General features: G+C 46.3%; 1 protein-coding gene across 3 annotated transcripts in view; it reads left to right on the forward strand.

Annotated features, from left to right (window-relative positions):
• Window positions 1–20,698, forward strand: part of LOC135914235 (uncharacterized) — a 67,890-nt gene that overhangs the window by 5,251 nt on the left and 41,941 nt on the right. Inside the window, exons 1-2 of one of the 3 annotated variants that reach the window (XM_065446998.1) lie at window positions 5,313–5,337; window positions 7,364–7,498. The exons of 1 other annotated variant lie outside the window; for it this stretch is intronic. In XM_065446998.1, coding sequence (XP_065303070.1) covers window positions 7,369–7,498 — 130 coding nt within the window. In that variant the 5' untranslated portion in view covers window positions 5,313–5,337; window positions 7,364–7,368. Of the gene's footprint in view, window positions 1–5,312; window positions 5,338–7,363; window positions 7,499–20,698 lie in introns of those variants that run through there. One more of the 3 variants, XM_065446997.2, reaches the window with a different exon arrangement.

Raw genomic sequence — 20,698 nt, forward strand, 5'->3', positions numbered from 1 at the left:
GTCAATGTATTGAAATGGTAAATAAAACTACAGGAACAGTGGATTTCGCTTACAGGCCCACTTAAGAATTTGTTATAATGGTTATGCGCAGGTTGGCACCGATTATAGTAAATTATATCGCGTCATTCCGATTGACGGAATCTGACGGTTTGCGCTTTGGCCGGAACTGGAAAAAGCACTAGGATCATCACTAGGTTCGCTTCCTACAGTGCAGCTCAAGAAACCCTCTGCACTTGTCCTCCACATTACTTCTACGGCGTTCACGGAGGCGATGATTTCCCCACTTCTCACTTTGGCCTATACAAGTCTTATGACAAGAAATCCGTACACTTTCACAAGATAGATTCCGCACATTTGACGAACTCGTCCTCGTGCTTCTTATTGGCTATGTTGCGTATTTGCAACAGCGTACAAATAAAGAAGTTGAAGGTGGAAGACAGATTTCGTGTGATTCATACACAGATGTTCATTTGAACGTGACAATCATTGGTGCACCTATGATTTAGTGTGCAACAAAAAGAAGCAATTGTACTTGCTTGTGCAGCACAGGTGGCCTCCCACACTTCGTGCAGTACGTCATGCAGATTCGCGTGCAGTCAGGAAACAATGCAGTGTTTTCGCGTTATTGTCAAAATTTAGAACATAGAAGCGCAGACGTGAGGCTGTGCCCGTGACGACGCGAGAAGGCAGAATGCCGTTGCAACACGTACTTTTGAAAAAAAAAGGAAGAAAATTCGACCAGAAAACATCTTGCACACATACTGAATCGAAACGGACTTACACTCGTGGTTGTCGTCACTCCGGCAAACGTCGCTTCCTTCACTATCGGGAGGAATTGCTCGTCCATAAAAGCATTTGGGAGCCATTTCACTTTTCCGAAGAAAATAAACCATGGACACGTTGTTGCATTTGCGCGACATAGCAACGTTCCTTCGGCAGGAACAAACTATTCCGAGATAACAATGTTTTTTTTTTAAATCTACAGAATGAGGATGTGTAGCTTAGCGTAAGAATTTTTTTGTGCTTTGTCTTATGGAGAAATACATCTACAATTGGCTAAACTTGTATTACTGCTCGCGGGCGCGTGCAGCCTCTGTCACGTTATCGGTAGATCATATGCGAAGGACGAGCACAGATGGCGGCACAAGGCGGCGCCTTTTTTGGGCGAATGTTGCGGAAATGCAGCAACGTGTGTACAGGCAGCTCCAAACGGACTTTGCTTCTGTTTTTAACGTCATTCATCGGAATGTTGCGTAAATGCAACAAGGTGTAGTAAAGGGTTAACATGGATTTTGAATCGGACCGGCCGCGGTAGCCTAGTGGCTATGACGTTACGCTGCATAGCTCGAGGTCCGTGGTTTAATCCAGGCCGTTTCGGTGGGGACGAAATGCAGAAACGCTCGTCGACTTACATTTAGGTTCACGTTAAAGAACACCAGGTGGTCAAACATTAATCCAGAGTCCCCGCTATGGTGTACCTCGTACTCATACCGGGGTTTTGCACGTTAAAACTTCAGGATTTCTTTTTAAGCGATCTTGAACCGTAGCTGCGCGGAGATGTCCTCGGGTGCGGATTGTTCATGTTCAGGCATTTAATCCGGCCGTCAAAAACATTAAGTTCTACCCTAGAAGCACGCTTCAAAACAGAGCCACCAAAGCCTGAGCGCACTAACAAGAATTACGTCTCAGCCAATCGATGTGAGATGTCCGATTGGCACGTTTCAGCTGAAACTTCTTCCTTCGCTCTGCACGTCGGGTGTGTCTGTAAAACACAGAGAGGAAAAGTCATAAAGGAAAGGCAGGGAGGTTAACCAGGCTGAGCCCAGTAGGCTACCCTGCACTGGAGAATGGGGAAAGGGGATTGAAAGAGGTGAATAATGAAGAGTTCAGTGTCCACTGTTACACACACGAGCGTTCATCGCCGAGCCACAGGCGGTCATACAGGCTGGTGCATTTCAAGAAACGCACCAGCGCCGTTGTGGCCTTGCACATAGCAGACGCACGAGGCCACTGACCCAAGAGCTTCTCTGTGAAGGACCTGTCGTCTAAGCGTGCCAAAGATGTTCGGAGGGCACTCCTCTCATATTACGTGGTGCAGTCACACAGGATATGTTTGGTCGTTACTTCGACACTACATGTGCTGCAATTGAGACTGTCCTCCATGCCAATTAGGAATAAGTAGGCGTTTGTGAAAGCAGCTCCTACTCGCGAGCGGCACAGTAGCGTTTCTTCCCGTCGGTTGTAACAAGGTAAAAGTTGCAATGTCATATGCGGGTCCATGGCTTGGTGAGCGCCGGTGTGTTCCATAATATGGACAAGACCGCAGAGGTGCCGCGTTTCATCCGTTCTCGACAGTGGTATCGAGGTTCTTTCACATTAACAGTGTGCCTCACGGGCAGCTTTGTCGGCACGTTCATTGCCGGTAATGTTGCAATGCCCAGGTAGCCGCTGAAATCTAATGTCGTGGCCTCTGTTCACCGTTTGATGGCAGCGTAGTAGTATTTCTACTACCTATAAAGTAGAAAGCATTGCGGTTTCTATCAACTGTCGTGTCTAAGCGCGTACTCCCCTTTACTCAAAATGCGTTAACGGATTGAGTCACGGGAAGTTCAGTTTCGCATCCTAGTGTTACGCCTGATGTTGATTTCTGCCAATCGCTTGTTTTGAGCGTATAGAAAAAGGTATTTGTCTAGAATTCTTTATCTCGACTTGACTGCCACCTTCAGTCGGGAAAGAATAAAAAAAAATAAGCAGCAATATCTTGAATTGGGCGAGTTCGTTATGAATACTGCCAAAACGTTAATCGTCACTAACGTTAACGTCAACCAAATAAACACTGCACGACAAAGATACCAAGTTGTGAGAGTGAGTGTCTGTCTGTGTCTGTCTGTCTGTCTGTCTGTCTGTCTGTCTGTCTGTCTGTCTGTCTGTCTGTGTCTGTCTGTGTCTGTCTGTGTCTGTCTGTCTGTCTGTCTGTCTGTGTCTGTCTGTGTCTGTCTGTGTCTGTCTGTGTCTGTCTGTCTGTCTGTCTGTGTCTGTCTGTCTGTCTGTGTCTGTCTGTCTCTGTCTGTCTGTCTCTGTCTGTCTGTGTCTGTCTGTCTGTCTGTCTGTGTCTGTCTGTCTGTCTGTGTCTGTCTGTCTGTGTCTGTCTGTCTGTGTCTGTCTGTCTGTGTCTGTCTGTCTGTGTCTGTCTGTCTGTCTGTCTGTCTGTCTGTCTGTCTGTCTGTCTGTCTGTCTGTCTCTGTCTGTCTGTCTCTGTCTGTCTCTGTCTGTCTGTCTGTCTGTCTGTCTCTGTCTGTCTGTCTCTGTCTGTCTCTGTCTGTCTGTCTGTCTGTCTGTCTGTCTGTCTCTGTCTGTCTCTGTCTGTCTCTGTCTGTCTCTGTCTGTCTGTCTGTCTGTCTGTCTGTCTGTCTGTCTCTGTCTGTCTGTCTGTCTGTCTGTCTGTCTGTCTGTCTGTCTGTCTGTCTGTCTGTCTGTCTGTCTGTCTGTCTGTCTGTCTGTCTGTCTGTCTGTCTGTCTGTCTGTCTGTCTGTCTCTGTCTGTCTGTCTCTGTCTGTCTGTCTCTGTCTGTCTGTCTGTGTCTGTCTGTCTGTGTCTGTCTGTCTGTCTCTGTCTGTCTGTCTGTCTCTGTCTGTCTGTCTGTCTGTCTGTCTGTCTGTCTGTCTGTCTCTGTCTGTCTGTCTGTCTCTGTCTGTCTGTCTGTCTGTCTGTCTGTCTGTCTGTCTGTCTGTCTGTCTGTCTGTCTGTCTGTCTGTCTGTCTGTCTGTCTGTCTGTCTGTCTCTGTCTGTCTCTGTCTGTCTCTGTCTGTCTCTGTCTGTCTGTCTGTCTGTCTGTCTGTCTGTCTGTCTGTCTGTCTGTCTGTCTGTCTGTCTGTCTGTCTGTCTGTCTGTCTGTCTGTCTGTCTGTCTGTCTGTCTGTGTCTGTCTGAAAATAATCTCCCTTTCGGTTCCCCTGACCCCTTTCCCCAGCACGAGGTAGCCAACCGGACTCTTGACTGGTTAACATCCCTGCTTTCCTTTTGTATATATTGCTCTCTGATCGAGCTCACCTTGCAATCGAAAGTTCCCTAACCATATTTATTTCTCTTTCACTCTCACAGTAGGTCCCGCCTACAGTTATTTAACCATGGGACCTCCTACCGTATGTGAACTTCGTAAATATTTCACGTAATGTACAGAAAAATCTGAATTTGAGTCGTAGTTTTGCCACTTCGTCTAATCCTGTATTGTCCTAGACGGTGCTGCCTTTCTCTTGGCATGGATCAGTTACTTCCTCTGGCATCGCAAGAGCTCTGTAATTGAATTTCTATCTCTTAATAGTATGGCGAGGAAGGGGATACGGCACCTTTTCCATTGCGTACGGAGAAACACAATGAGGCTGCAAACACTCTCGTTGTATTTTTGTGTGTGCAGGTGTCTTTACAAGAGCAGGCCTGCCAGAGTAGACAGAAAGCCTTGTGTGTTAGATTTGGTGGACTGTGATTTCCTTCAAAAAAACGAACGGACCACACTGTGGAAGATAAACCAAATGCGAGGCTGTAATCAAACAATTCGATTATGAGTCAAATAAAATAAGTAATAAAGTATTTATCATTTCATGACCAAAAATCAATAAAAAGTAAAGATTTGAAGGAAGTCAAAAGACCAAGACTAGCTGGCGCCAGGAGCACAGGGGCACCTCGTCCTCCACCTTGCAGCTGCAGGTCTCTCCTGCGTCGATTGTTACAGAGCTATCAAATAGGATTAGAGCTACTCGCTTTTGACCCTTTACGTATACTGTTATCTGTCTCTCAACGCGGAAAAAGCTGGAAATTCAGTTGCTTGTACGAAGAGTCGAGCACTGCGAGAGCGCATGTCACGGAGAGCTCAGAGTTCGCGGAAGCACGATGCGGAATTTCGAAAAGCATTTCCAGCGACTCCGTAAGCTTGTTTACTCTCGCGCTCGTAGACACACGCCTCACATCTAGCCTTCTTTTTCTGCTTTATCTCGCGTAGAGCAGCACAGCTCGTCCTTTCGCCCGAGACATTCTCTCTTCACTCAAGCACCGCTAGCCCTCGTTGCCGTCGCCCGCCTTGGAAAGTGGCGCCGCGTCATGCTTCGCATACCTGAGCGTGATCAGCAGGCGAGCGTTAAGTTCGCGCGCGCGGTACGTTGTATCTGCATGGTAAAACTCTGCCAGCGCGCGCATGGTGTAGGATTGGCTGCTGCCACCACACGACATGGCTAATGGCCTTCCACGGCTGGCTGGGCTTCGCGCTGGGACCGTCCGTGACACGGTGCGGAGGACTGTGCGGGGCATGGCGTGTCGCGTCCGTCGACACGACGCTTCAGAGGAGGTCTGGAGATCGCAGCGAACTTCGGGTGGTGCCGTTGAATCGAAGCGTGGAACACAGGCCTCACAGCACACATATAATACACATATACGCACCAAGAATTATGCCTTAAGGGCAAGTCCTTATCGCAATTAAAAAAAGAAAGAAAGGTGCCGCGTTTTGATTAAGTTTGTTCATCGGGATATGAACACCAAACCTGTCGGTAATGTGGCTCAGATCGAATTACGCAGGATATATCAAAACTTCAGTCCGGGATAGCTGGTTCATTGCTTTAATGGAGATGTAAACAGTGTGAAACTAAGGCGATACTGGAATAAAGTCGCATCTAAAACACAAACACGGGCGACTTATTTTTTTTTTAACCAGTGATAAACATGTCCGGTAGATCTAGCTCGGAAGAAAAGCGAAAAAATTGAGGCTGAATCGTAGCGAGATCGCTCAAAATGAAAAAGCCGAATACGAACATAACGCTTTTGACAAGGTGGTAGGCACTGAAGAAACACACGTAAATAAATAAATAAATAAATAAATAAATAAATAAATAAATAAATAAATAAATAAATAAATAAATAAATAAATAAATAAATAAATAAATAAATAAATAAATAAATAAATAAATAAAGTACTTCAGGTAAAAAGAGAGATAGCAAAGCGAGGAAAGGCAAGGAGGGCAACCAGACGAGCGTCCAGTTTGCTACCCCTACACTGGGGGTGAGGGAAAGGGGGAGTAGAAAGAAGTGATAACTGCGTGCAGTGAAGCACCGTGCATTTCAGGTAGAAATTGCAATGAAACGGGGACTGTCATTTCTTTGCCTTCTTTTTGTCAATATTTCATTGCGCAGTTTTTTACCTGAAGCTGATGTGCACCAACTGACTAAATACAATGTTTATTTCGTGCCTTACGTATCCAGTAGGCTATACCAGTTATTCAAGAATTTAATGGGCATGTGTGAATATCTGAACGTCGACTCGAGGCCATACCGTATCTGATACGATTCAGTACGACGCCAGACCACTATGTCATGCCATAACATCTGATGCCACCCGATGCCATATACGACGCAGTTCAATGCCATGACGCGCTCAGTCAAGCGATGTGGCAGCTTGATTGAAACTTTTAAACGTTCAAATTCACCGAAAGTGGTGCGACGTCCAATTAATCCAAGCATTGTGTTTAAACATCAATACATCCCTACATATACTTGTATAAAGAACAGTCTTGTAGTGATAAATATATTTAATGTTGCAGAGTTATACGATACAGAACGCTATACTACCAGCTTACGAAAAAAGTGTACACTCATTTTTATGTATTGTGGCATCTCCAAGCTAAGTATAGGGATACGCTTTATATATGACCGCTTATGCTCTTCTGTAGTCGAAGTGCGTCCTCTTGTCTGTCATAGGTACACGTATACGCATAGAAATAATGGTCTTCAGAATTACGCCTTTACTTCTCCGACAAACCCGCCGTGGTTGCTCAGTGGCTATGGTGTTGGGCTGCTGAGCACGAGGTCGCGGGATCGAATCCCGGCTATGGCAGCCGCATTTCGATGGGGGCGAAATGCGAAAACACCCGTGTACTTAGATTTAGGTGCACGTTAAAGAACCCCAGGTGGTCGAAATTTCCGGAGTCCTCCACTACGGCGTGCCTCATAATCAGAAAGTGGTTTTGGCACGTAAAACCCCATAATTAAATTTTTTTTTGCTCCGACAAGCGCATAAACACGTTACAATTCTGCAGTCTGTAACAATCCTGGAATCGGCAGCTTCAAAAGCTTCTGTATGCTGCGTCGCTCGATTTCAGCATAAGTGCAGCAAGTTGAACGGGTTGGTAAAGTTGCATGGCGAAAGATAGGCAGCGCGAAGAAGGACTCTCAAATCAGTGCCTACGCTATGCAGCGTTATGGCTTATTATGTTAGGTTTGTTCAGTTTTATTTGGCTTTTCGGTTTATTTGTCGTTTTGCTCGTGCGAGATCACTGGGATGAGACATATGTATTGTTACGGATGAGAGTGTTTGTTTACAGATCTAATGAGAATGATCGTCCAGAAATGCAATCACTCGGTTCTGCACTCAACACCAAAACTCCGTCGCCTTCCGCCTCTTCCTGTCGCCGCAGCCGTGGCGCTACATTCCTCGTTTCGCAGACGAAGCCCGTCGGGTGAGTCAGGACTGAGTGACTGAGTGAAATCGTTTGAGGCGCCTAACACGCGCCGGCTGAGTGTTTCTAGAGCGACGTCCTTGCGTAACTTTGTAGGGATCAGTATATTGGGCCAAAAGCTTTTGACATAAGCCGCGTCCAAGACGAGTAATTCAGTCACACCCAGTCGCCCTTATTGAATGAAACTGGCTCGTGGCGGTGGTCATGCCGCTATACGTGTAGCGATGCCAGTGCCCGCAGACGAGTAATTTGACGAGCTTCCTCAGCACGAGAAAGTTTCGGCGACTCAGACCTCATTGTGAAGTGCAAATGGGAGGGTGCATGGTATCGAGGGAGCTGCGCAGAGCAAGTAGAAAGGGATATACAGGTAAAACGTCGTTTCGTGCTTCGCTGTATTGTAGGCATACTTTGATTGTGGATCCGGAGAGGAAAAGTAAGAGGCAGTATGCAGACAATCAGTGTGTCTTCAAACCGAGGCAGTGGATATACATGTATCCTTTTTGGTCACGGCGTCACCTCCAAAAGAAGTCTTTCACCCTGTCTAAAATCACAGATGCCGCCCAGGGGCTGCACGACTTTTGAATAACAACCTTGTGCAGCATGTCCTGAACTTGTCCTGTGTTTCGAGGATGACGCTCGGTGCGGCTTTTCCCGTACCGCATGGCCAGAGCTTGTGTCAATTCCATGACGAGCTCGAGAAGGCAGTAAATACAGCCGCTTCTCACTTTCGCAGGAGTGAAACACCGAAGCGCGTCGTTCCACTGCCTTGACGGATGTTTGCCGCTCGTGTAACTGCAAGGTCTAACTAATCACGCTCAGGATCTGCGACTGTAAGAAGCAACTCTGTTGGCAAGAGGTGAAACCAGGTGAAACTTGCTTCATTATTGATGGATGTGACAGAATTTCGTGTGGCATCATCAAACACGAAGAGCTTCATAACTCTAGGAAGTATAACCGGCACTGGTGAATAATTAAGTGCGCACAGAAACCTGGATCGCTAAATAATCTTCACAATACGAAGTGCCGACGTGTTTTATCACACTGGACGGTAACTCGTTGAACTACAGCGTCAAACGAAGATACGGCAGACACACTGAAGCAAATACAGCAATGGACCTCATGGAGCATTTGTCAGCCTGTTACGCGTAGATTACTCGTATACCTATGAATAATTTTGCTATGCTTGTTGGTTCTTGATCATGGTGAACGTTTAACAGTGCGATAAATGAACCAGACGAGTTAGGTGACCCAATAGAGCTCGTGTGTGTCGCCTACTAGTCTGATCTTTTGTCTGTTCTCGCCGTAAAATGTTCACCATTTTGAACACACTGGCTCTACACTATTTTGATAGAAAACCATGCGATAAGAGATGCGCGAACAGGATGGTGACAAACGTCTTGCTGTTTGTGTGTCTGAGATAGGGAGAGAGAAAGCTCTTTATTTAAAAGCAGTGAGGTTTATAGGCGTAGAAGTACTCGCCTGATTGGAAGAAGAGAGGAATAGGCCCCTGGAGGGAAAGGTAGAAAAAAAAATGAGTAAGAAAACATCACTTGATATCTTCGTTTCGCTTTATACTCCTACTTCTCCGAATATGAGGCATCTCGACTTTACTGGTGACTTTTTATGCGATGTAACTGTCCGAATAACTGCTAGAGATTTGAGAGAAAGCAAACTGATTGAAGGTAATCAAATAAGTAGAGAGCTTGACGCTGCATTGACGGCGTTTTCGGCAGCGCGAGCTGTGCTGCGTGCGGTGTATTGCCTGCTCTTGCCTCCTGAATAGATGGGCCGACGCCACCGCTACTCTGAGATAGTTTCCTACTATTGAAATATTTGCCACCGCGTCCGAGTCTTTGTACGCATGCTGTAAACCACGTCACCAAAAACTAGGACAGAATTAACTTAGCACCGCTAACTCTTGTATGCGATCGTATGGTTAGTTTGATGATTGTGACGTCTAAACAGTGGCGCACGCTTGCGTCATGGGCGACCTTGCGCGCTTTCATTTATCTAAGTGACGTTTCTATGCATCTCTTTTGCGATTCCGCGCTCACTGTGACGCGATCGCGTACGCTCAACCCAATTCCAGTTTTCTGTTAGATACTTCCAAAGTAGGTAAAGTCTACCTATAGTGCTACACGGAAATGCGTGACCGAAGATGGGATCAAACCTCCGTCTTCCAACACAGTAGCCCAGTGCTTTAACCATGAGGCCACGGTCGCACATACTTTTGTCATGGCGAAGTCGCTCTTTGAAACGTCTGGCGTGTGTGTCGCGTGCCAGTTTGTCGCATTCTTCCCTCGTGACAGCTGGCGCTTTGAGACGATGCCAGAGTACTGCACTACCTTCCCGACTGGCCCACATTTTTCATCATACCGATACTACAACGTGTGTGAGGTCCGCCTATAATCACAATGCATTAATAACATCGCATGTACAGTATGCAGTGTCGCATGGCACGCAACTTCAGGCGCTTCCTTTCTGCCGCCTATCTGCATGGGGGCGATGTCGAAGCTCGTGGAATTGGTAAACTGGGCTAAGGCGGTGTAGAGAGAGAGAGAGGAAATGCAGGGAGGTTAACCAGATATCAGTTTCCGGTTTGCTACACTACACTGGGGATGGGAGATAGGGGTTAGAAAGAGGACAGAGGAAAACGTAAAAAAAAAAGAGAAACACGCACACACGGAGGCACACACACACAAGAGGCGTTCCAGTTAAAGGTGTTCACAAAGGCCGGTAAATCACAAAAAGCGCAATAATGCTTGCACGGCCTTCTTCTGTGACGGTAGGACCTTTCGGTGGTGTAAAATTCTTTTTTCCGATAGCGGTTGCTCGTCCAGCTGGTCAATTTCGTGGCGAAGGCACTCCCTCTGCGGACTGTACTGCGGGAAGGCGCACAAAATATGCTCAATCGATTCTTCATGGCCGCAGTGGTCACAGGTTGTGGTGTCAGTCATCCCTATGCGGAATGCATAGGCTTTGGTAAAGGCAACGCCCAACCGCAGTCGATATAAAAGCGTGGCGTCTCTCCGGCGAAGCTTTGATGGTGCTAGATTAATGTGGGATCAAGTGAGTACAGTCGCGTATTTCTTGAATGTGGCTCATTCCATTGCGACGCGGTGCGCTGCAGAGCAAGTGATGTCACATTGCGCTAATTGCCACGAATGAAGGATAGAGGAAACGCAAAGGCTCACTCTCACTCTTGTAACTAATCAGTTGCTGAACGGCACTCGTGTGTGTCGTGCGTGCATGTGAAGCGTGTGTGCGAGCGAACGAAAGCACACACATGCGCGCACATTGTAATACATGCGCTAAATGACCAATTTGACTCCAAAATGATGATTTGTCGCTCCGCGATCGAGTCGTAAATTGAATGAGCATTCTTTCGGAAGCACTTTCCCCTGGTGAGGCTCGTTCATGCAACTGTCGCTGGCCATGCGTGCACTACTACGTCTGCGAGCAACCGATTCCCATGCGCTGTGTCGCCGTCGAGGCCGTCCTTGAGCCGTCGAAATCTACCGGCGTTTGCGGCAGGGCGCGCATCTCATGCTCTTGCATGTTTTGCCATGCAAAGCAGCTACATTCGTTCTCGTCCTATACGCGCGCCCGCTTCATGCCGTGTGGAGGACGACTTCCAAGTTCACGGACGCCGAGGCCCGTTGCGACTGTGAAGAGAAAATCGCGCGAGAAAGGTCCCTGGTGACGTAGCTCGCGCGAGCACTGAGTGATGTACTCAGCCGAAGCTGGCGATCCGCGGGTGAAAATCTTTGGGGGTCGTTATTTGGGATTCCGGTGACCTTGGCGGAACTTGGAACTGTGGCATTCGTTTTCGCAATTGCTTCCAGCGCTTCCGTATGCGAGTCATGAATTACTCATGGCACATTTCGCAGAACACGTGGTTAGTCCAACGTTCTTTCTTTTTTTTTACGCGTACTAGGTGTGTCAGCGACGTATGTCTCCAGTCATAAAACACAAATTTCACAGAATATCGGTATTTTTAGTAGGGTAATCTTAAGAGTAGCGGACGACGAAATTAGTGCGTACCATCAATATGATCGATAATTACGTTTCATTAAGGTTTTAATGACTTATTGGCACCGAATTGCATCTGGTGAGCATTCCAGGCCCGTCCGTTTATTAGGTGTCTTTAGAATAATTTTCTACCGTATCATAACCGTAACGTAGCTTCTTTCCTGGACGAGGTTTTAGTACTCTGGACAGCAGCGTCTCGACCGGAGGCAAAAGTTTCCATTGCGAGCAAAGCAGAGGCTATCGAGACTAGGAGCGCGATAAGCGCAGCTGCTCGATCACCGACGTCCCTCTTTGATCACTCTGGGTTCTCGGCATAAACGCCTGATCTCAATGTAGAGCTAAGGCCTTCCCTCATATCAGAGGTGTTCGACGCACCGTTATCAGATTCTCAGTATTTTCAACTCCTTAGCTTTGAACTACGCACAGCTGTTTCACAGAGGTCGGACGTCGCGTTGGCACTTCATAATACGAGCAGGAACGGCGAATGATGCGAACATTGAACAGAAATGTGTAGCGTAGGAAAGGGAAGGGGGAAATGATGGAACCGATGTTTGAATGCACGTGCACACGTGGTCCCACAAAACTTGAGCCAAACATTAAAAATATCCATATGCCACGTATCTGGACAGAACCAAGGCGATGTTGTTTGCAATCGCTTGAAGATAGATTTTTTTTCGTTCCGCCTAATGAGATAATTAGTCGTGATTAATTAATAAATTTCACAAATATTATAATTAGATAAAAAGTGTCAACGAGAAAACTATAGAGCAACATGAGACTCCCGATACAGCTTTCTATTGCTTGATACGTGCTACATCAGTGTTTTTCCGAGCGTGAAAGAAACTCGCGAATACACGCAAAGTGCCTCGAGCGGCCAGTCGCGCGGCAATTCTTCGCGCATTTGCGGGATTCTTTCACGCTCGGAAAAACTTTTATGTAGCACGTATTGAGCAACAGAAAGCTGTATTGGGAGTTTTTCATATCGCTCTACAATTTTCTCATTGACACTTTTTACCTAATTATATTTGATAAGCAGAATAATTAAGACTAATTCTCTAATTAGGCGGACTGAAAAAAAGAGTATCTCCAAGTGATGGCAAACACTACCTTGGTTCTGTTCAGCTACGTGGCATTGGCATATTTTTAATGTTTGGTTCAAGTTACGTGGGATACCCTGTATACTGCCGCGTCTGGCGTACTGCCCTTTTCTGGGTCAGATATCGAATCAGACGCTCTTGAACGATCGAGGTGCTCGAGCAAGTCTTTTTGTGGAGCGAAGGTGCCGATGATAACATGTGGTCTGTGTGTCTGTGTCTGCGTCGTTTGCTTATCTTCGCCCCGATTCTGCATCGCTTCCGCCTGACTTTTAGTATAGATACCATTACAATTAGGTGACGGTGTCCTGGTTGAATAAGTGTGTGTAATGTTCGTGCTAAAGAGGGAAGCTTTCGATTGTTCTGGTATGTATTTTTCCACGCGGCGTACTTGTATGCAGCACATATTCATACACAGCACCTGGACGCACAGGAATAGGAATAGGCCTGTGCTGAAAGGCGTGTCATTGGCCTGGTAAAGAGAACCTTCACTCTATGACCTACTCTTCGGGCTCGCAGCGTGGAACATGAGCCAACACAAGTGTCCCCTTGTCAGACCTCTTGAAGAGCCGGCTAAGGTACTACGATTGTTTTGGGTCACCGCTCCTGCGTAGTGCAGTTCTGAGCGAGATGTGATGCTGTGGACACAGCTTGGTACGCATTCTTGACTAAAGTCATAAGCGGATGGATGCCACATGGTTTTTATATTGACCCGCCATTTGCAGATATGTATAATGGCTTGTTCAACGAGCGGTGAATGTACTGTCCTACTCGACCTTGGCCGAAAAAATTCGGTGGGACTTAATGCGTGACGATCTTAGAGGCTTAGTGAACTTGGGCGTGTTAGTAATCCATAGTAAACTTGCAAAGACGCGTTACAGACCGGACACATGCAAAGACACAGGTAAAACAAACATGTCATTACTTTGAACTAGTGTTTATTGAAAGGTTAATGTAACTTAACGCGAGAAAAACAATGTGCAGACACCATAGACATCATCTGTTGTGCCAGCACATTATGTTGTTGTTTTTTTCGTTGTATGCTCTGTTGACATTTCAGTAAAAGCCAGTTGTAGTCGCATCATGTTTGTTTTATCTGTGTATTTGCCCAAGTCCACTGTCTGTAATGTGCCTTTGTAAGTTTACTTCAAGTGACCTCACGGGTAAGGTACCGGTAAGGTCACCGAAACAAGTACTCACTTCTCAGAAATACTGCAGCCGCTGTGGCTCAGCGTCTATGACGTTTCGCTGTTGAGCACGCGGTCACGGGTTCAATTCCCAGCCCCGGTGACTGCGTTCCAATGCGGGGCAGAATGCGAAGGTGCGTGGTCAGAACTCGGGCGGAGCCCTACTACACATGGAGCCTCTCGTGACGCAGGCGGTGGTGGTGTCGTAACAGGTGAGGTTAGCCTGGCGTGCTTGGCCGACAATCGTTCCGCCTGAGCATCTTGTGCTAAATTAGCGCAGTTGTTTAACCAACCGGTCAACTGTCTCCAAGATATACGCGATTAACGGGCTGTTGCAAGCCCTTTCGAGAACACTGTATACGTCTGTAAAGCCGACGCGTTGAAGACCTTTCTTCTGTAGACCGGGAAGTAACGCCTTTCCTTCCTCTTCGAACTGCGGGTACAGCTAGTCGAACCAAACTCACCACGTCGATCAGTCACAAACAGCTTCAGAGAGGGTTCATGGCAACGCGCCTGGCGATACAACAAAGAGCCAAATGCAAACTTCAAGCTATATTGTTGCCTAAGCAGCTTTGCAAGCCCTCCACGCTCTTATCGGATCGCTAGCTGCGGTTTAGAAGCCACTCCTTCATGATACAAGATAGTGCAAGCTCTTATAGCAGCGTTAAAGTCGTATACCGAGCAGCTGTGTACAGTGCTCACGGAATGAAACGCGACAGCGAGTATTTGGTAGAACCCAACATATGTGCAGAGAACTCGAGAGTACCATGTCATGTCGCTATGAATCTGGTCACTAAAGGTGGCTCTGACTGCGCTCTAAGTGTACACACCGAAGTTACGTCGATGTGACACGAACTGCAGCCGGTGGAAACGAAAGTCTGGGCATTAGTTAGCCCTAAATTGACGCGTTTCATTCCGTGAGCACTGTACATATATACGATATGATACCACCGGTAGCGGCACGCATTTTCTTTACGACCATGCTTCGCGCTTCGCATCGGTACTCGTCGACGTGGGCCGTTTGGAAAAAAAATAATTTCTGTGAGATCTGCAACAATGTGTTCGTAAGCCTACTGGGTGCGATATTTATCAGACCTGTCAGTTCATTCCTCCGTCTACAGGAAAGCAAGATATCGCAGCCGTCTTAGCACAACTTAGTACATGGTGTGTGTCTTGGTGCCGCGCTTGCTGGGCACTTATCGTTTGCAATTTGAATGGCCGACAAGCTTAGCTGTGACACCTGCATACAACTGCGGCTACTTTATTGCGCGAGTGTCTGTTTTGCGCCAGCCAACGTTACGGTGCATAAACACAGGCGCTGTATGCTACACTCGAGACTTACGGATGCGGTTTTCGGCATTGTCCCTTGTTAGCTTCCATAAGCAGCTGGGATTCTATCTGACGTGCATCCTTCCTCAATTTTCTCATATTTCTGGCGGCCGTTATCGGGAGTGGAGGCTCAGTGAGCCAGAAACAACGCGAATACAAAAGTCTGGTGGCGACGCAACATCAAATTTTGTACTAGCTGCTCGTGACGTCATAGGTTTTGACAACGTCTACTGGAGTATAGTAAATTCTTTCTCGATAAGCAAAAAACACATTGCATTCTAAAGAGACCATGCATTCAGCATAGCAAATTATGAGAACTGTTTCCACGAGAATGGCCGGAGCACGCAAAAATGCCTCGAAGTGTGTGACATCATGCCGAGGTGTGCCGTCTCTGCGCTTTGGTCTTGAAGTTTAAGAAAGGAAAGGTACGGTTTGTTTGTCTGCTAGCAATAAATTTTTCCCGCGAAATAGATGAAGACAGTGGTTAAATTACTCACGACAGTTACCAATGACCTAGCGTCGCTTTAAGGTATAGCGTAAATTCCCCGGCTGTTGGTCAGAACCCTAGCCCATTTGGTTATTCGAGTAATTGCTGTCTGTGCGGCTGCACTAAGTGCGCAGCAGTCAATTGCAGACTGCGACTGCGGGACTGCACAGGCAGCTGCGCAGAACTGCATGGTGACGCAGACTGGCCGCAGGCGCGTTTTGCGAGTGCGCAAGGCGGTAACTTCGCGTCGAGAGCAGAATCGCCTTGCAAGCGGGTGCAAAAATTTTGCCCGCGTCTTGCCTTCTTCGCCTTCGACAAGCGCGGGCAAAAGCAAGGGCTGAGGGGCATGAAGAAACCGATCGTTTATCAGCGATGTTCCAGTATATGTATATTCAGACACAATCACGAGCTTGCGGGTTCCTACGCGTTCACCTGCGTGCAGTGTTTTTCGACAAATTGTAAAACCGTTCACGCTGTAATTTTGCATACACTATATGCCTAAGGCAAAAGTGAACTTGGCGTGGAGATACAAATGCAAAGGTTTCAGTTTTCACTGAAGGACAGCAAAATAATTCTGGGGTTCAGGAGCCAAAATCGCTATACATATATGAAGCGTATGGTAGTGGGGGGACTCGGGATTAAGTTTAACTGCCTGGGGTTTCTTGACGTGCACCTAAATCTAAGCATATGAGCGTTTTTGCATTTCGACCTCATCGAAATACGGCCGCCGCGGTCGGGAATAGAACTCGCGCTTAGCAGCGCAACACCATAGCCGCTGAGCCACCGCGGCGGGTGAAGAATATAGCAAAGTTCGCCGCTATTCGGAAGCGTAGCGAAGCTGTTTGCTATTATTGTGTGTCACCTGTTTTCGCCGTCCGCTTTGACTACTCCCGTTCTATTTAGTGGCACGGGAAGGAGTCCTTCTGTTACCTTTTCTTTAAAGCCACACTTAACGAATGTTTGCTCCGACTTCGCATTGGTTGTTAGGTTAATTTGTGCCATGACATCGATATTGACGGTCCGCGACGTTGTGCATGTCCCTGCCTCTTCCATTTTTTTTTGTGTGGTAGCTGTGGTAACCCTAACCACCACGGTTATAGATGCATTTGTTTAAACGTACGTGGGTTTAGTGCAGAAAGCGCGCACAAAAACATGTCAGCAATTTTTACTGCATGTTCTTGTATTGTCTTGTGTGCTGTTCACCATCACAGGTCGTGTTTGATTGAACAGGTGATCATTCGGTCGTCTTGATACTGCAGATTGATTTTCTGTTTCTGCGCTGATATGCAACCAATGTCCGACTATTCCTAGACACTTGATTGCACCGTAAGTATTTTTATTTTTAACTTTATCTAGCTTTGCCCACCTGTTACATAAACATTTAACATCAGGTGGGGATTTTCATCGCCCGTGTTATGTTTTTACGTCATCTTGTGGCATCCATGCAGCTTCGTTCTCTGCGAATGCAACTTATTTGGAATTGAAGTATAACTTACCCATACGTTTCTTACTATCTATACATAAACTGTACTTCTGCATTGTTTCGTTCGGCGTTGGTTTGGCCCTTTGACAGCTGTCTTTCATGTTAAATACCACCGCAAAGAACTTGTCTGAAATGCTGAACACAATGCGGCGTTTTTGCTTTCTTACCCTTGCATTAAAGCCGCTTTTAGAAAGCATGCGTGCGATCACAAGCAATGTATTTGTGCATTCTGTGCTGCTCTAACTGGTGTAAATTGTACATGTATTTCGTAAACGAAGTACAGAGACGACCATACCGACCGCTGAAGTTGCGATACGACATTCATAGGAGCTACTACGCATTACTTTGACTATTATAGCAACACTGAGTTGCGGGCAGGACAATGCCAATAAACGGTGCCCTTCTTTCTATGCAAATATTCCGATGCCCTTCAGTTTTTCTTAACGAATATGAGATAAGTTTATAAATACTGTATTCTGGTGGAAAGCCTCTTGGGGCAGAGCGCGCGTATGTTGGCACGGCCACACTATATAGAGCCGATGCCAGCCGGAGAAATGCGTCCTCAAAGTCTGTATTGAACTGCATCTGTGGTCTAGATAACACTTATGAGCCGTGTGATATGTGGAGTGATGACTGTCATTTGGAAAACCAATACATTTTACCAGATTTTCAGAAATCATTTCTCAATATTGACGCCAAATGCAGATCATTTCAATACTGCTTCAATTCAGCAACGGGACATGGGCTCTAAAGTGATAAGTAACAAAGTAAATAGTCAAATTTTGATTATTACCTAACGTTACTCCGCACCATTCTAACGAGGAAAATCCCTGGATAATTTAATTTGTTAGTTACCACTTAAATGGGACATTAGAGAACCTCAGGTGGTCAACATTAATCCGAAGTCCCTCGCTACGGCCAGCCCCGTAATAAAATTGAGCTTTTAGCACGTAGAACACCAGATTTTATATTAACCGTTTATGTAGAGTGAGGCGAACTTGTTCAAGAGGAAAGGAAAAGAGAGGTTAGTTGTTCAGCCGGCTGCCCTGTTCCGGGGATGTCGATTCGAGTAACGTCATTTATTTAATATGAATTGTTCGACGAGGCTTGTAAATCTAGGCTGGAGCTCTCGTCAACCACGGCATTTGACTCCTCTGTAATGCTCGTACTCTGCACCTGACTGTGTGGCCTGTTGCATATAATTTCTTCTTCCTCCTGCTTTTTCCCCTCTTCTGCAAACGGGTGGGCGTAGTGTTCCTTTTTCGGAGACAATTGTTAACGCGCTGCTATTTTTCTTGTTCTGGCATTTATACATGTTTGCGTGATTGGTAAACATAATAAATGTTGGCAAAAGTAAAATATGTTGCCGGCGTCTCAACAATTTAAAATAATTGCATAATATAATGATTGATGAAGTGAAACATTCTATTCAGCAGATCGCATGTATTCAAATGCAATAGAAGGATGGACAAATGGCTAATACATATATCACATTCATCATAGTGTGACGTACGGACTGTACAAAAGTCCTCAAGGGAGATAGAAAGGGTAGAAAAGATGGGAAGGCAAACGAAAGGTTGCTCGTGAGAAGTATTACTTTCAGTGCTCGTTTCTTAACGTATTTCAGTCACTGAGTCGCAGAAGTACGCTATTTTGTTTTGTTTTGCGAATTTTTATTTTCGTTATGTCATGCGAGTGTCATTTGAACGAGTTTCGTTGATTGCACCTTGGAAATTTTTTTGACTTAGTGGTAAATCTGAAGCCCGTCTGTATTGATTGGCATGAGATGTTTGGTGTTTCAGTTGGTTCTGGGTGACAGAGGGCTTTAAAGGAAGCTGGGTGTCATGTTTTGCTTTTTTGTTCAGTTATACGCAGTTCAACAATTTTTGCATAGAACATTTTTCTATACGTAGGACGGAAAAAAGAAACGCAAGACCTGATGGGGACGCAGTTTTGAAAACTTTTTACCACTTTCCAATGATGTCGTGGATTTTGATGGGAGAATGTTATAAGTGAAAAATGATGAAGTGGACATTCGAAAGGAAAATTGATCTTGGGAGCTTGCCCAAATAAACCGTAAATCGGGGAACATCCCAATGATTTCATTACAGCGCCGTGGTTTAATTGATCGTGAAGCTCACGAAAGTTCGTTAATATTTCACTCAATAATCAAGCTTCTACCACAGAAAATAATCTGAATAAATTTTTGAGTCTGATCTGAATTGCTTTTGTTTTACGGTCGTGTGAAAAATTTGTTCAAGATTTCAAGTTCTGGCTAATTACTGAACAGAAAATATAGTGCTGCGTGTTGCGAAAAAAGGCAGGCATGCATGAGAACAGGAAAGTGGCACTAGTTAACTGTTTTATTTTTTATACCGTCTTCCGTGCCATGCGACGCAACGCATTTCTGTAGTCTACAACTGGCATGTTTGTGCACACCCTCCAGGCCGGTCTAGACCCTTACTTTACTTGCTGTCCCACTGACCACTGCCAGATGCAGTGCCAGATGACGGTTAAGCATGCTTTTTATTGCAACAGCAATTACATGGCCACACTCTCCACACCCTCCAGGCTGGTCTAGACACTCATTTTACTTGCTGTCCCACTGGCCACTTGTGTGTTTTGTTCCAGATGACGGTCAAGCACGCTTTTTATTGCAACAGCAATTACATGGTCACTTCAGGCGAGTTTCGCCTTCGCCGTGACGCTATGCATAAAGTCCAAGTGCGATAAGGTTGCGCCCCTCCCGCCGTATGCTGTAGGTGATAGTGTGAGCCGCGAAGCACGATTTCATGTGCGCCGTCTTCCCGCGCGCCCTGTGTCGGAGGTCGCGTGATCAAGCGCTAGGGGAGGATAGCGCGCGTCTCCTCCTTAGCCCGGCCTTGGCTGCGCATGGCTGTCCGCGCGGCTGAGCGTATACGCGGCCGCGCGCCCTATCTGCTACGGGTGCGAAGGCTGTGCGAGCTTAGACGGCTGGTAGCTTCATCTGCACTGTCTTCCAGCGCGCGCCTGGTGTTGTAGACCATGTAATTTCAAGTTACGGAGATTTGTTGAAGCGATATGCAGCGTGAGACGTTCTCTCCCCGCTGCGGGCGCTCTTCACTACGCCAGCATTGTGACAGCGGGTGTTCGCGATCATCGAGTGAAGTCTGCTCGTGTTTGCTTGTGCGCGTGAGACATCATGCTTGTTTATTTAACCCCACAAAGCCCAAATACCGTTCCACGTCAGAGAAAATGAAAACAACTTCATTTATTCCTGGCAATGGAGAGTATACTGGTACGAAGGAAACAGTGAAATGATAATTGAAGAAAACTAGCACGGCAATTATCTAATTAATAATTGATTTGCTATACTATCCTCAATGGAAAACACCTACATATCAATAACCTAGATAGGCCTCCACACTGGGTTTCCAACACTTATATAAGCTTTTAGGCATCAAATTCGTCGTATCAAAAATTGTGTTGGACTTTGGGGGGTTAATTGGTATGCGGATGTTTACTGCAATTTATACAGCCGATAGAACTACGAACCTTACTTCCTGTAGTTGTCTGATACGTTGCTATCGCTGTCAGTGCGTCGCCTTT

Source organism: Dermacentor albipictus, chromosome 6, assembly GCF_038994185.2.
Source record: "Dermacentor albipictus isolate Rhodes 1998 colony chromosome 6, USDA_Dalb.pri_finalv2, whole genome shotgun sequence".
NCBI classification, from domain to species: Eukaryota; Metazoa; Arthropoda; class Arachnida; order Ixodida; family Ixodidae; genus Dermacentor; species Dermacentor albipictus.